The sequence below is a fragment of the Terrapene carolina genome, unplaced genomic scaffold (genome assembly GCF_002925995.2).
Source record: "Terrapene carolina triunguis isolate 2854851 unplaced genomic scaffold, T_m_triunguis-2.0 Scaffold120, whole genome shotgun sequence".
In the NCBI taxonomy this organism is placed as follows: Eukaryota; Metazoa; Chordata; order Testudines; family Emydidae; genus Terrapene; species Terrapene triunguis.
This window is the reverse complement of record NW_020664471.1, coordinates 11,041,859-11,057,107: the sequence shown is the minus strand read 5'-3', so window position 1 is coordinate 11,057,107 and position 15,249 is coordinate 11,041,859. Positions and strand designations below refer to the sequence as shown.

Genomic DNA, 15,249 nt, shown 5'->3' with positions numbered 1-15,249 from the left:
CCCCCCCCCGCAGGGAGCCCAGGGATCCACCTGTCCCCCCCCCCCGCAGGGAGCCCAGGGATCCAGAGGGAGAGAAAGCCTGATGCTGGGTCCCGGGCTTGCATGCCGTCTCCTTCCTCAGGGCATGCTTGGAACTGCAGCTGCCAGGAACCCTCTATCTCCCGCCCCCTCTCCCCCAGCGGTGTCTTCTATGTGCGAGCTAGACTCTGCCGGGTCCAGCAGCCCCTAGTGGCGGCCAGCAGGACTGCAACCCATTTTTGGGGGTGGGAGAAAATTCTATGTGCACGTTAATGCAAAATTCTGCATTGGACAGTGGCACAGAATTCCCCCAGGAGTAATATGCAAACAGTATTTTTCTGAAAGAAAACCCTCATGTGTCTACACAAAAAGGGATGAATTAGCATCTCAAATCAAACAACTGAAAAGATGAATAATGTCTGCCAAATACCTGTTTGTGAATTTCACACCATTCTTCTGGGTATCTAAGATCTTATATTTTGCATTGTTCCGAAGGACTTTTTCTTCCCGGCAGGTAATTCGGAAGTAATGTCCTAACTGTGAATTGGAGTCCAATTTGATGTTCTTGCCAGCTTCCAAGCCTTTTCAATAGGAGGGAGGTGGGGGAGGAAAAGAGAAATGAATGATTTCACCATTAGAAATACATGTCACCATATTATCCCTATTCTCTGAATGCTGCCTGTCAGCTGGATTGCCATTTAAATTATACTGGGCACACCAAGTTTAATGTTCTTGTCTTTGGTGCTATAGAACTTTGTTCGGAAATGTATTGCTCACCTCCACCATTAACTCAGTAAACCATCAAATGGCACATTTATCTAACTCAAAGCTCCATCTTGCTGCTGGATACAAAATAAGCATCACATCATAGAATCATAGGCTGGAAGGGACTTCAAGAGGTCATCTAGTCCAGTCCCCTATACTCATGGCAGGACTAAGTATTATCTAGACCGGGGGTGGGCAAACTTTTTGGGCCGAGGGCCACATCTGGGTGGGGAAATTGTATGCAGGGCTGGGGCAGGGCGTTTCGGTGCGGGAGGGAGTGCGGGGTGTGGGACGGGGTGCGGTGTGCAGGAAGGGGCTCAGGGCAAGGGATTGGGGCAGAGAAGGAGTGCGGGGCGGGGTGCGGTGTGCAGGAAGGGGCTCAGGGCAAGGGATTGGGGCAGAGAAGGAGTGCGGGGTGTATGAGGAGGCTCAGGGAAGGGGGTTGGGGTGCAGGAGGGGTGCGGAGTGCAGGAGGGGGCTCAGGGCAGGGGTGCGGACTGCGGGAGGGGGCTCAGGGCAGGGGTTGGGGTGCAGGAGATGTGCGGGGTGCGGCAGGGAGTTGGGGTGCACGGTGCAGCAGGGAGCTCAGGGCAGGGGGTTGGGGTGCAGAAGAGGTGCGCGGTGTACAAGGGGGCTCAGGGCAGGGAGTTGGGATGCAGGAGGGGTGCGAGCTCCGGCCTGGCGCCGCTTGCCTAAAGCGGCTCCGGGGTGCCAGCAGCACACACCAGGGCAGGCTCCCTGCCTGCCTGCCCTGTTCCCGGCCCTGTGCCGCTCAAGGAAGTGCTGCGGCCGCTGGGGGAGGGGTGGGCGGAGGGCTCTGCGTGCGCTGCCCTTGCCAGTGCCTCCAGTACCTTCCCCGAAGCTCCCATTGGCCGCGGTTCCCCATTCCCATCCAATGGGAGCTGCGGGGGGCGGTGCCTGGAGGCAAGGGCAATGCATGTGCAGCCCTCTGCCCCCCCGCCCGGGCCCGGTTCTGAGAGTGGCACCGGGCCCGCGGCGCCACGGGGGGCAATCCCGCAGGCCAGATCCAAAGCCCTGAGGGGCTGGATCCGGCCCGCGGGCCGTAGTTTGCCCACCCCTGATCTAGACCATTCCTGACTGGAGTTTGTCCAACTTGCTCTTAAAAATCCCCAATGATGGAGATTGTACAACCTCCCAAGGCAAATTATTCCAGCGCTTAACTGCCCTGACAGTTAGGAAGTTTTTCCTAATGTCCAACCTAAACCTCCCTTGCTGCAACTTAAGCCCATTGCTTCTTGTCCTATCCTCAGTGATTAAGAACAACAATTTTTCTCCCTCCTCACTCCTCCTTCCATATTCAGCTAAGACTAAATATGATGTGTACAAAGTAAATTACAAGTATTGTCTATATAACTATCAATATAGAGCAGCGGTTCTCAAACTGTGGGTCAGGACCCCAAAGTGGGTGGCGAACCCATTTGAATGGGGTCACCAGGGCTGGCTTAGATTTGCTGGGGTCTGGGGCTGAAGCCGAAGCCTGAGCCCCTCTGACTGAGGCCAAAGCTGAAGCCTGGGAGCTTCAGCACTAGGCGGTGGGACTCAGGTTACAGACCCCCTGCCTAGGGCTGAAGCCCTTGGGCTTTGGCTTTGCGTCCTCCCCGACCAAGGCAGGAGGGGTTCAGGTGGGCTCAGATTTCAGTTCCCCCTCATGGGGTCCTGTAGTAATTTTTGTTGTCAGAAAGGGGTCACGGTGCAATGACGTTTGAGAACCCCTGATACAGAGCTAAGCTCATTTGTATTAAAAGAACTGCATATCTCAATTGATACATGCTTCTGCAGGTGGAAACCCCAGTTCCAGTCCTAGCCAATCAAGTCTTTTGCTCCCTTTCATCCAGGTTATTTTGTTTAGAAGCACAAAAGTATAAACAAGTTTGGTTTACTTGTGTCCCAAAAACCAATCAAAGCAGCCAGAAGTAAGTTTAGCACCATTTTTGGAATACAGCAAACTAAGCAGACTTCCATTCACTGAAGTAGTTGACGAACTAGGTGATCTGTAAAGAAAAACTGAATTGTGTAGGGTACATCTGGAACCTCCAGAATAAGAAGAAGCAGGGTCACATGAGCAAAACCATAATGTAAATAAAAAACTGTACTTTAGATTAATTTATTTTGTCAGAGTTGCCAGTTTTGCTTACCACTTTATTTTCATTAAAAGAGATTATGTGAATCATGATCAATGTGAGATTTGCACTGACTGTACCACACAAGAAGTGGTAGTTTTAAATGTTTAATTCTGCTTAATAGAATTCTGTATTCCATTTAATACAGAATATGCACCTTCATGCCACAAAAAATGGGCATGTCCAGAATGGACACCAATATGAATAGATAAGGACAGGATATTTGACTACACATTCCCCAAGGGTCTCAATAAAAATAAAATCAGTGGAGAAGGCTAGTCACAGTTACAGTAAATAAATTCTGTACAACCCTGTAATAGGTATGCAGCAACTGGTGAAACATTCTGAAACACCACCTTTCACAAAAAGCAATTTGAGCATAAAGCTGTTTGTTTCTCTCCACGTACCATACTAAATAACACCATTAAAATCATCCAGCAGTCTCACAAATAATTAAACTAAAAATAAAAATACCTAACTCTTATATGGTCAGTAGATCTCACAGCACTTTATAAAGAAAGTATTAAAGGGATTTTTACCCCACCTAGTTCTCTGGCTGCAGTCTTTAGAAGAGACTGCATGCTCTCCTCTAGTTTGTTCATCTTCTCTCTCAACTCGGTCAGATTAGGATCAAAAGAAGCCTTCACAAGGAATTCATGATTTTCCACCTATGAAAAGAAGAATGAGAATGAATATAACTATAGTAACATTTGGATTGCTGCATACATTAGTCATTTAGTTTGATTTGGTTTAATAGTTTTTGTACATCATTTCATAATTCAGTATTGTTTGTGTCAGATGATATTCTAGAGCTAGAGAGAGTTTTGCTGAATCACACACAAAGCCTGGTAGCAACTCCTCCTCTGGCTGGACACTCCGCAGGCTGCTGTGTTTGAAGCTCACCTCACTGGGTCCCATGTACGCTAAGCTTTTTGAGTCTAAAACAGATTCTAAGCACTATACCTTGCTAGAGTGTCCCTCCTGAGACCTGACACCTTGTGGTCCAACTGCCTAGCCCCTGGGACTAGTGTGGTCTCATCAGACTTCCCCATAGCTTAAATACACCTTTTCCCAGAACTCCAGCCTCATGGGAACTCTGGGCTTACAGTTACCCCTTTAGGGATATGCAGTGTTCCGCATTTTCAGTTTTTACCTATTTTCACTGATAAATTACCAGTTTTTTTTATTAAAGGAGTTCAGTTTTTACTGATTTACACCTGTTTATCAATCCACTCAGTATTTTTTTCAGGTACTTATTTTTGTTAAACACTGCTTTACACACTTGTTGTGTCCGGCAGCTCTGCAACTGAAGCGGTTCCAACATAAAGCACAGAACACACACAAAGTGGTGGTTGGAAAAAACGAACAAACAACATTAATACTGCACTCTGATTGGCTCACAAGGAGACGCTACTCTGCTATTTCTTTGCATTCATTTAGTGCGGTACTGAATTTAAACAAGAAATCCTCCACAGATAAAGATAAGGTAAAAGGTAAACATAGGGCGAAAACACAAATCTATGCCTGAATACCAACAAGAAAATCAGTGCTTAGAAATTTTCAAGAAAAGTAAAGACAGGAACGAAGAGAATGCATCGCACTGCAAGTACTACAGCATTGAGATCAGTGCTCGCGCTGACAGAATAAAGGAGCATGTCGAAAGCAAGAGACAAGAAGCTTAAAGAAGAAAGTGAGCTTCAGAATAAACAATATCAGAATCTTTCACCAGGGTTTTAACGAAAGAGGACCCAGCACGATTGTGTCAATGAATTTGTGCATCCTCTTTGTTTCGCCGGACAACCGCTGTTAATTGCAGTGGGGCCTATTGTTGTACAAAGTCACAATAGTGTCCAGCAGCAAAAACCCTTCCTAATGCAGACAACCTCACTCATAAGTATCTGAAAGAAAATGATGACACTTTAGTATCTAAACTGATGGAATAATTGTCTAGTTTGATGCTTGGAACTGTCTGATTCTTGGCCTTTTGTTTTTGTTTCTTGATTTCCAAGCAAATAAACCCTGCATTGTTTTGTGCTGATGCGGCATTCGTCCCATCTGCTGACACCCGTGTTGTTGACGCAGCAATAATTGACATGTTTGAGATGTACCAACTAACTTGGGAAAACGTGGCCACAACTAACACAGATTCTGCTTCGTACATAACTAAGTTTGCACAGGAGATTAAACTCAATCAGAAGCCGGAGCTGCTACATATTAGCTGTCCTGCTCATCTGATTCACTTTGCGCTGTCAGCAGCTACTGGGACAGAAGAAATTAAAGAAGTAAAATCTTGCATCACTGCATTCAGGGCTATTTTTAAGCATTCAAATAAGTTGAAGGCTTTGTTTTACATAGTGCGAGATGAGTGAAGAGCTAACTGCCCATTACCTACCTCTGTTGTGCCACATCGGTGGATGAGCTTGTACTTCACTGCCTGTCACGTAAATAACACATGGACTGTGCTAATGCATCTCCTGTGTTTGTTGGTTCTAAAGCAGAAACTCTGAAAAGACTGGCAAATAACCAAAATGACTGCCTGGGTGCACAGAATCTGGCGATGCTCATTGTTGAAAACTTGGAATCATCACGTGACACACACAAAACACTGAAGTTTTCTCCGACTACTGCCAACACATTTGCCAATACAGACATTTGCCAAATCCTGACAACCAAAATCTCAGCTGAATTGAGCACAAAAGCTACAGGAGAAACATACGGCGAGAAAACCCAGTTGTTTCTGGAAATTCTTCTGACCCCAGAACACAAAAAATACCAAAAATTGTTCAAAACATTCAACGCTATGCTCAGCAAGAAATGGGAGACAACTGTGGTCTGTAATCTGAACCCCGAAGTGTTTGGTGCTGAAGATTCTTTTTGGAATGTCTTTTTGGAATGCACCTCTTCCTCAAGGTGAATTTTGCAGCAGACTACAACCGTTATGCCAGAGTGTTTCAACCATTTGCCACTAAACATGAAATTTCAAATTTGAAACGGGAATTTATTACTTACATGAACATGCCTATCCCTGACAATGTGAAACTGGATGTGCTGGCTTTCTGGAACAGTCATCAAGACACACTTCCCAACTTCAGCAAAGTGGCATGGTGAGCTTTAAGGGCACCCTCTGGATCTATTGATGCAGAGCGCTTATTTTCAAAGTTGGACTACCTCCAAGACAGCAAGAGGCTCAACATGAGTGAGGATACTTTGAAGAAAATTATGCGGGAGTACACAAACCACGATTTTCTGAAAAAAACTACTAGCTCGGAGAGAAAAAAGACCTTTGTACATAAAAATAATTTTCAATTATACTGTAGAGTAAACTGTGTATATTATGCGACAGAGTCCTGTGGCACCTTATAGACTAACAGACGTATTGGAGCATGAGCATAAGCTTTCGTGGGTGAATACTCACTTTGTCTGTTAGTCTATTTGAATATTTATTTGCTTGCAGATAGCTCAGTAGTAATAAACAAACCCGTTTGTTGGAGGGGGATGAAATGACTGTTACATGATTCTCAAACAATCTGCATAGCCTCTTAGCTACATAAACCTAGCAGGCAGACCACAAAGGGATGGGGTGTTCTAAAACAGCAACCCTTTTGGAAATAGGCAAGTGCTTCAGTGCAAGCTTCTAACAATTAAATACACTCTGTAGGGTTATGAAAGGCAGCCTACAGTGCATTTTCCAAAATCTTTTCCAATTTCAACCCAATTTTCCTTAAATCAGGTATACAGTACACAGGTTTCCCTGCAGGCAGGTTAAACAATTTTAGAGATACAGTTTGATTAACTCATTACCTTATCGTTTCCTCCTTCATGCGTTTCTTTTACCTCATTAATTGGTTTACATGTGACACCATCAGTATGGACACTCACTCAAGATGTCCTAATAAGCAACAGTGCTCAAGCAGAACAATTGGACAGGTAGCCTACACTATCCTGACTATTGTTTTTCCACCCCCAGATCTGAAAGCTGTGCACCAAGAAAGCCTTCCTGCATGGAACTTGGTGAAAAAATCCTGCATCTGGATTGACTATCACCTGCCTGACATATCAAGAAGACTGATCCATTCACCTACAAGAACGGCAGCCACATCACAGAAACTAATTTCACACAGACCAAACAGCTACGAGACGCTACAGATTCTCATTCCCTACCAACCAGGACTACACACATACTCACAAACTAAAAGTTGAAAGGCTCCCATGTTCCATTTTAAGCCAAATCCAGTTCCCCCCTTCCGTTCCAAAGCCAGTAATTACAAAATTGAAAACAAGTTTTCAGCATTTATATCCATAGACACCTACCAATGTGTATCTCAGTTTGCACTGCTTCCAGTAACAGTCTGTAGGAGCCAGCAAATTGATTGCCTATTCCAACTCCTGTAAACAGATCTGTTATCACCTGTGCCACGTTCAAGTATTTGAAGACTATATTCAATTAGTCTATCCTTCACTAGCAGATGTTGAAATAGAACTGTTACATTTGACCACATTCTACAAGGTAAGCTGATTAAGCTAATACTTAACGTTTTATAAACTTTAACTGTGAAAATTTAACTGATTAGATGTTGCAGCTTATTAAAAAACAAAAACACAAAGGAGTTCCTAAATTATTTGGTTAAAAAAAAAAAAATCACATCTGCCATTCCAGATAAAACTTCTCAGAATAATAAAATAATCATTTTATTATCCCAAATAGAACACTGGAGAGTTTAAAACTTTATTTTTTACAAATTGTAGCCCTAATTGTATTTAGAAAAGTTGCCCAAAACAGAAGCTATTCTCTTCTCCTCCACAAAGTCATCTCTTAATTCTATGTGCAGCTGCCAATCTGGTGTGAGAAATTTTAAAAAGAACATGTGGAATTGTGAACATATGGGTTCCCAATAGTTTTCAGACATTAAAAGGCTTTTTTATGGCAACATTCTGCCATATGACTATGGAAAAATCCACCAGGAGAACCTAGGAAAACACTGAAGGACTGGATTTATTCCCTCCTGGGCTTCCAGTAAGAGCAGGAATAAAAAGCCAGTCACCATCACCATTGCACACATTTTCAACTTTAAGAGCACGTCAATAATTTTTTCATTGCTGAAACTGATACTGAATTGTAAAAATAAAGGACTCTCCAATTCCAATATAGCCGAATGTCCACCTGGCTTCAGAGATTAAGGAGTACAAACATGCAGCTACTTTCAATGGAATCTGCCATAACAGGTCAAAGATTTCGATCTCCATTCTGGGCATGAAACAGTAGATGAGCAACAGTCATGAACTGACAGATTGCTGTATCAAACACACACCAGGGCATTACCTTAGACCATCCCGTGCTTTGCTGAACATTGGGCTACCCACATTTGCCATCTTTGCCTGTCAACTGCCCTTCTCTCTAAATCTTCCCATTTCATGTTGAGGTACTTGATGTTGTTCAGAACTGTTCGTTTCCATGTTATTCGCGGTTTTCCTCTCGTTCTTCTTGCGTTTTCTGGCTTCCATTCAATGGTGGTATTTGGCATTCTTTTTCCATTCTCAGCACATGTCCCAGCCACTGATGTCTTTTGTAGATTATTTGTGAGAGGGTGCCTTGTCCAGTAATTTTTTTGACTTCATTTGTTTTCCTATCTCTATGTGTTATTCCCAATATTCTTCTCAGACATTTGTGATGAAATGCATCCAGCTTTTGCGTATCTTTCTTGGTAAGTTGCCATATCTCACTGCTATATGTTGTGATGGTGATAATTGCTTTGTACACATTCAGTTTTGTCTTGAGGGAGATGTTTTTGAGTCGCCAGATGTTTTTGAGTCTTCCAAATGCAGTGTTTGCCTTCCAGATTCTTCTTATTTCCTTGGAACTAGTACCATCTTGGCTGATGGTACTTCCAAGATACATAAAATTTCCACCTTCTCCAGTTTGTCTTCTTCAATTTTGATTTCTGTCCCTGTAGTCCCCATTAACGTGACTTTACATTTCTTTGCATTGTATCTCAAACTTATCTTCTCCATTACTTCTTTTACTTGGTTTGTGCATTTTTGTAGTCCATTGGCATCTTCATTGATAAGAGTGATGTCGTCAGCAAAGTCTAGATCAAATAGCCTTGAATTGTTCCATTTTAGGCCATATCTATCACCGTCGCATTGTTTTAATCCATGTACATTCACTTACCAGGGCATTAGACTGAATGCAAACCTCCTAACTCAGTGTTGACTAAAAAAGAGAAGATCTAACTCCCTCCCTCCAACCTCACCTCCCGCACACTACCAAAAAAGCCTTTTTTTAAGCTTGCCAAGATTTAGTTTTCTCAGGACTGCTGGTGTGTGTTAATAAACACTCAGACATATTTGGCAACATTAAAAATGTACATAGGTGGATAATAAATAAGCTACAGCCCAAATGCTGCAAACACTTAAGTAGGTGCATATATTTACTCATTACTAATTAAAATCTATTCCATTTGGACCCTTCTAGGCAATGCTGTAGTCTAATACACTCTTTTTACATGTATAGAGTGCCAAGCCTATGGAAAAAAGTGATAACTAATCAAATACAGGAATGGGAAAAAAGTTATCCAGTTACCAACATTTATTACAGCTATTTAAGTGAGTAAGTCATTATGGGACTGCAAATATATCTGGTGCTTTTCAAATTGTGTTCTTTGATACCTACCCCAGAAAGCTTACTCTGAATGGATTACTAATATAACGGTTGCTATGGCACCTTGTAATTCTATCATACCTTATTCTCTATTAGATTTTTATAGGATTTAAATATAATGGCTGAACCTAACAAAATGCAAAGCCGGAAGGCATACATTTTAATGCTCATACTGAGGAATTTTTTTTTTTATTATAGAATATCAGGGTTGGAAGGGACCTTAGGAGGTCATCTAGTCCAACCCCCTGCTCAAAGCAGGACCAATCCCCAGACAGATTTTTGCCCCAGATCCCTAAATGGCCCCCTCAAGGATTGAACTCACAACCCTGGGTTTAGCAGGCCAATGCTCAAACCACTGAACTATCCCTCTCCCCACCACTGAACTATCCCTCCCCCCTGGAAAGTTTGTTGTTCCAGTACAACCACAGCTGGCAAATCAACAACCATTTTAATCACCTCCTATGACTTGAAAACAGATCCCACATAATGCATTTTATAAGGTGCCACTAAAAATGTCCAATTCATTATTTTGTTTAGCAGAAATGCAATAAAAACACTGACATCAAGTTGGAATGTGATTTGAAGGGTAAAGGCTTAGCACAGTTGTTGGAAAAGAACAGAAGATGTCCCAAGGCATAAAACTAAATCAACAGATGGTCTCCAACTAGTGTAAGGTTATAAATCTCTATTAGCATATATTGTAAATTCTAGGATTTTTGTCAGTCATCAACCTCTCTTCCTTTAAGCAAAAAGTGAAAGCCAATTATTAATCTATACCACCAAAACGGAACACAGATGAAAAAGTGATGTCTCCTTTGGAGACAAGTGTGCATATTCAAAATTAAAGCCTATACAATTTTCAAAAGTTATTGTCTTAGCCTTATGCCACATTCGTGACATGAGGGTGGGTGGACTGACACTTGTGCACCTTTATAACAATTAAAAATGGTAATTATAGCAGCCCCTGAAATGTTATCTATTTGGAATAGTGAAACTTTCACAGCCAACATGAGAAAACATTATCAGTAAGACTACGTTTTAGTCACGGGTATTTTTAATAAAAGTCATGGATAGGTCACGGGCAGTAAACAAAAATTCATGGCCCATGACCTGTCCACAACTTGTTCTACTCCTGACTAAACCTTGGGTGCTCTTGGGGGGCAGACCAGGGGTGCCACGGGTGCTGGGGGGAGGGGTGGGTAGCAGCGTGTGGGCCAGGACCCCCACTGCTGCTGGGGAGGAGGGAGGGGAGGAGGGACTGGCGGGGCTGGCAGGCTCCCTACCTGGCTCCGCATGGCTCCCCAGAAGTGGCGACATGTCCCTCGGCTCCTAGGCAGAGGCGTGGCCAGGGAGCTCTGCACGCTGCCTCCACCCCGAGTGCTGGCTCCGCAGCTCCCACTGGCTGGGAAGCACGGCCAATGGGAGCTGCAGGGGTGGCAGCAGCACACAGAGCTGCCTGGCCCCACCTCCAGCTAGGAGCCAAGGGACATGTCGCCACTTCTGGGGAGCCGCCCCGAGGTAAGCGCCACCCAGAGCCCCCACCCCCTCCCGCACCCCAACCCCCTGCCCCAGCCCTGAGCCCCGTCCCACACCCAAACTCCTGCTGCTGGGAGTGAGGGAGGCGTGGTGGCCCGAGACTGCCCGAGCAGCGGCTGGTGCAGCTGGCCCAGGGGTAGCCTGAGCTGCTCATGCGGCATCTGGGTCAGCCACACCGGCCGCTGCAGAAGTCCAGGAAAATCATGGAATCTGTAACTTCAGTGACAGACTCGCACCTTAATTATCAGTAATAAAAAGTTTTTCTGAAATCACTGAAAAAATATATTGTAATCAGCATGTTAATATAAAGTACTAGCCAGCTGTGGAAATTAGGGACGCCTATGAATCATGTTTGCTATTTTACACTTCAAAAATTACTGTTATAGAAATGCATAGGAGATAGAGAAAAAGTTGTGTGAAAATGAAACACAAAGCTTTATGGTTGCTTCACCCATTTTAGTGAAAGGACATCAAGATGTCAACTTTGTTCTACAGTCCTGAAAATTCACAGTGTACAATAATCAATTGTGATCATTGCCACTTACTTTCTGAAACAGACCAAAAGGTCAGGGTTTTCTCTCTCAAAGTCAGAAGTGTTGGGTTGGGTTGGAAGATTCTACAACCTCCCTTGGAAGCCTATTCCAGAACTTAACTATACTTACAGTTAGAAAGGTTTTCTTAATGTCCAACTTAAATCTTGCTTGCTAAAGACTAAGATCAATATTTCTTGTACTACCTTCAGTGAACATGGAAAACAATTGATCACCAAACTATTAGTAACAGCCCTTAACATATTTGAAGACTTATCAAGTTCCCACCTCATTCTTCTTTTCTGAAGACTAAACATGTCCAGTTTTCTTAACCTTACCTCATAAGATCTGAAAAACTGACCTTTTTTAAAAATCATTTTTGTTGCTCTCCTCTGGATTCTTTCCAGTTTGACTGCATTTTTCCTAAAGTATGGAGCTCAGAACTGGACACAGTACTCCAGCTGTGGCCTCACCACTGCTGGGTACAGCAAGGACAATTACGACCTGTGTCTTACTTACATACAACATTCCTGTTAACGTACTCCAGAATATAAGCCTTTTTTGCAACAGCATCACACTTGACTCATTTAATTTGTGATTCATTGCAACACCCAGATCCTCTCCTGTAGTACTACCATCTAGCTAGTTATTCTCCATTTTGTAATTGTGAATTTGATTTTTCCTTCCTAAGTGAAGTACTTCGCACTTGTCTTTATTGAATTTCATCTTTCAAGTCTTCTTCAGTGATCTGACATAAAATAGAACGTTTTGCCAAAAATCTTACACCGGTGATCTATGGTATCTTACAATGAAGTTGCGTAACAAGTTTAACAAAAGTTAATATGGGGTTTTTTTTTCTTCATAGGAAAAAGCTTCTCTATGCTGGGAAGTAAAGTTAACTTTTATATCTGGATCAATTATTTGCCACAAAGGTAACATATTAGCGATGCACACTCGATTCAATCAAATAATGCTACATGTACTTGACTACAGCAGTAGAGAAAAATATCATGAATATGCACTAGTCACATGCTAGAATTACGAGTCCTGGAACAGGTTCACTGACCGCACCAAAACCATGGGATTTAGAAACACTTCACGAGTGCCAATTAGTGGTTCTACACAAGTCTCTATGGAACAACAGTTTCAGAAGGTAGTTATTTATATGTCCATTCCGGGACAAGTGACAAGAAATCCAGAACAATTGATATTGACAATTATTGGTCAGTAAACAGATGTAGAAGTCGCACAGTATTCAGGCTACAGGACAAACATCGATATTTAACACCATTTAGGAACACTTCATTGGCCTCTTCAGAAAGTCAGAATTGCACAGATCTTTAAAGCCAAATGTGTGGCAGAAACGTTTTAACTTCCTTGTTTTGCTTATACAATTGCTTGAGAGGTGGTAATCTTACTGTAATTTTGATATTCGTGAATGAACTGTACATTTCCAATGTACCCAAAAATAGAAGATAAAGTATATTTAGGATATAGAGATGGAATACAAGCATTAACCAATGTTGCAACACAGGGCCTACCTCCAAAGAGAAATGGGACATCCCTAAATTAGTGGGGTGTGAAAGTATGGATAAGGAAAAAGGGGTTGGAAACCATATGCATATGTATGCAACCTTAGTAGGGTTGTGCTGGGGTGGAAGTGGTAATGACTGACACTCTGGGGTTCCTCAGCAGGAGATGAGAGTGATAGCAGTCATAGGGCTAAACACTTTGCACTATTTCTATCTGCTGTCGTATTTCAGTACTTGTGGCACTGTTTAGCTGCATAACAAAATTATTAATAAAATGGTTGGGTAGTTATTTGTGAATGTTTCTGATGTCACTGTCACGTGTTCTTACAGGTCTTTCATTCTCATATTGATAATCTTCCTGATGTTGTGGGCATAAAGAGACCGAACATTTGTTGGACTGCAGTCTGAAAGATTGATCATTAATCAATACCCATCTATTAATGAGGCTTTACCAGTCATTTTTATTTCTGTCAGTATTGTCAATTTGTCATTTGTATTTTATTTGACCTCAAAACAATTAAAATACATATCTGGTTTCTAGAGTAAAATGTTTGCTTTACTTATTATTTGCATTACGAGTGTGTCTTTGGACCCTAGTCATGAACCAGGACCCCACTGTGCCGTGTTGTACAATCACAAGGATTCCTGCCCCAAGGGACTTACAATCTGAGGCCTGGGCTACACTAGCGGGGGGGTTCGAACTAAGATACGCAACTTCAGCTACGCTATTCGCGTAGCTGAAGTCAAAGTATCTTAGTTCGACTTACCTGGCTGTCCTCATGGCGGCGAGTCAACTGCCGCAGCTCCCCTGTCGACTCCGCTTACTCCTCCTGCCGAGGTGGAGTACGGGCGTCGATTCGCAGATTGATTTATCACGTCCAGACGAGACACAATAAATCGATCCCCGATACATTGAACACTACCCACCGATCCAGCGGGTAGTATAGACGTACCCTTAGTATAAGACATGAGACAGAGTGGCACAGGCAGGGGCATACAAGAAACAATATTGGTCAGCATGGTAGGCATTGGTCTCTGCACACCAGCAGCCTAGCTACTGTCAAGTTTTTTGCAGACAACATGACAATATTTTTTTGCAGGCAAGAGTTCTGAGGAGGAATTAGAAGGTGCATAAGGAGATACCATGGCAGATGTTTTCAGGGAGAACCTACCAAACATGAGGGCCAGCATGGGTGAAAGCAGAATGTTTGACTGAAAATTTAATAAGTGCGCAATGGAAGCTGTCATCATCGGCACATTGGAGGCAAGCGTTGGCCACTTGATAGTGAATGAGAAATGGTAGGTAGGGTGGAGTCTGACTGAAGGGCCTTGAAAATGAATACAAGCAATTAACCTAAAACATCAACCTAAATCAACATCGTTCCAGCACTGCTAATTTTAAGCAGCAAATTACATACAAATTTCAACTAAGCTATAACAAGTAACTTCCACATGATATATTTAAAATATAAATGAATGTACTCAACATAAGCATATTTAATAGATATGGAGCAGAACTTATTAGATTGTGTGCTTTTTCCAATTAAGCTTCATCTAAGAATTACATCACTGCAAGGCTGCCAAGGCTCACAAGATAAAAAAGCTGCACTGCCTTTTCACAGCAAGGCGGTAGTAGTAAACTTTGCAAACTGAAAGCATTAATTAGATTTCGGTAATTTCACTTTTATTACTACCACTTCCATCTGTCCACTAACTTTCAAATACTGCCCACTTTTTAAACAAAGAATTGCATTTATACAACTTAAGAATTCCAGTTCTCATACTTACTCCAGGCTTGTAAACATTTCAACTCAAGAGCTTGATTTCTCCATTATTTCAAATAAATACTCACGTACAGACAAATCAGAATGTAGCAAGGATTTTCTACAGAAAGTGTGCATGAACTCCAATCTGCATAGCTACTTAAGTGCTCGTATCTTGTTTTCATGACATGCAATAAGATAAGGGAGGATGCAGCAATATGTCAACAGGGAATTTGTTACTCTGTTAGACAGCCTACCTGTGATGGGGTATATACCAGACCCTCTGAGGCCCCGTGCTGGAGGACT

General features: G+C 42.7%; 1 protein-coding gene across 1 annotated transcript in view; it reads right to left on the bottom strand.

Moving 5' to 3' along the window:
* MSH2 (mutS homolog 2) overlaps positions 1 to 15,249 on the bottom strand; it is an 83,846-nt gene that overhangs the window by 3,382 nt on the left and 65,215 nt on the right. The window contains exons 6-7 of the mRNA XM_026652531.1: positions 3,469 to 3,592; positions 449 to 599 (exon numbers count right to left, since the gene is read on the bottom strand). Coding sequence (XP_026508316.1) covers positions 449 to 599; positions 3,469 to 3,592 — 275 coding nt within the window. The remainder of the gene's footprint in view (positions 1 to 448; positions 600 to 3,468; positions 3,593 to 15,249) is intronic.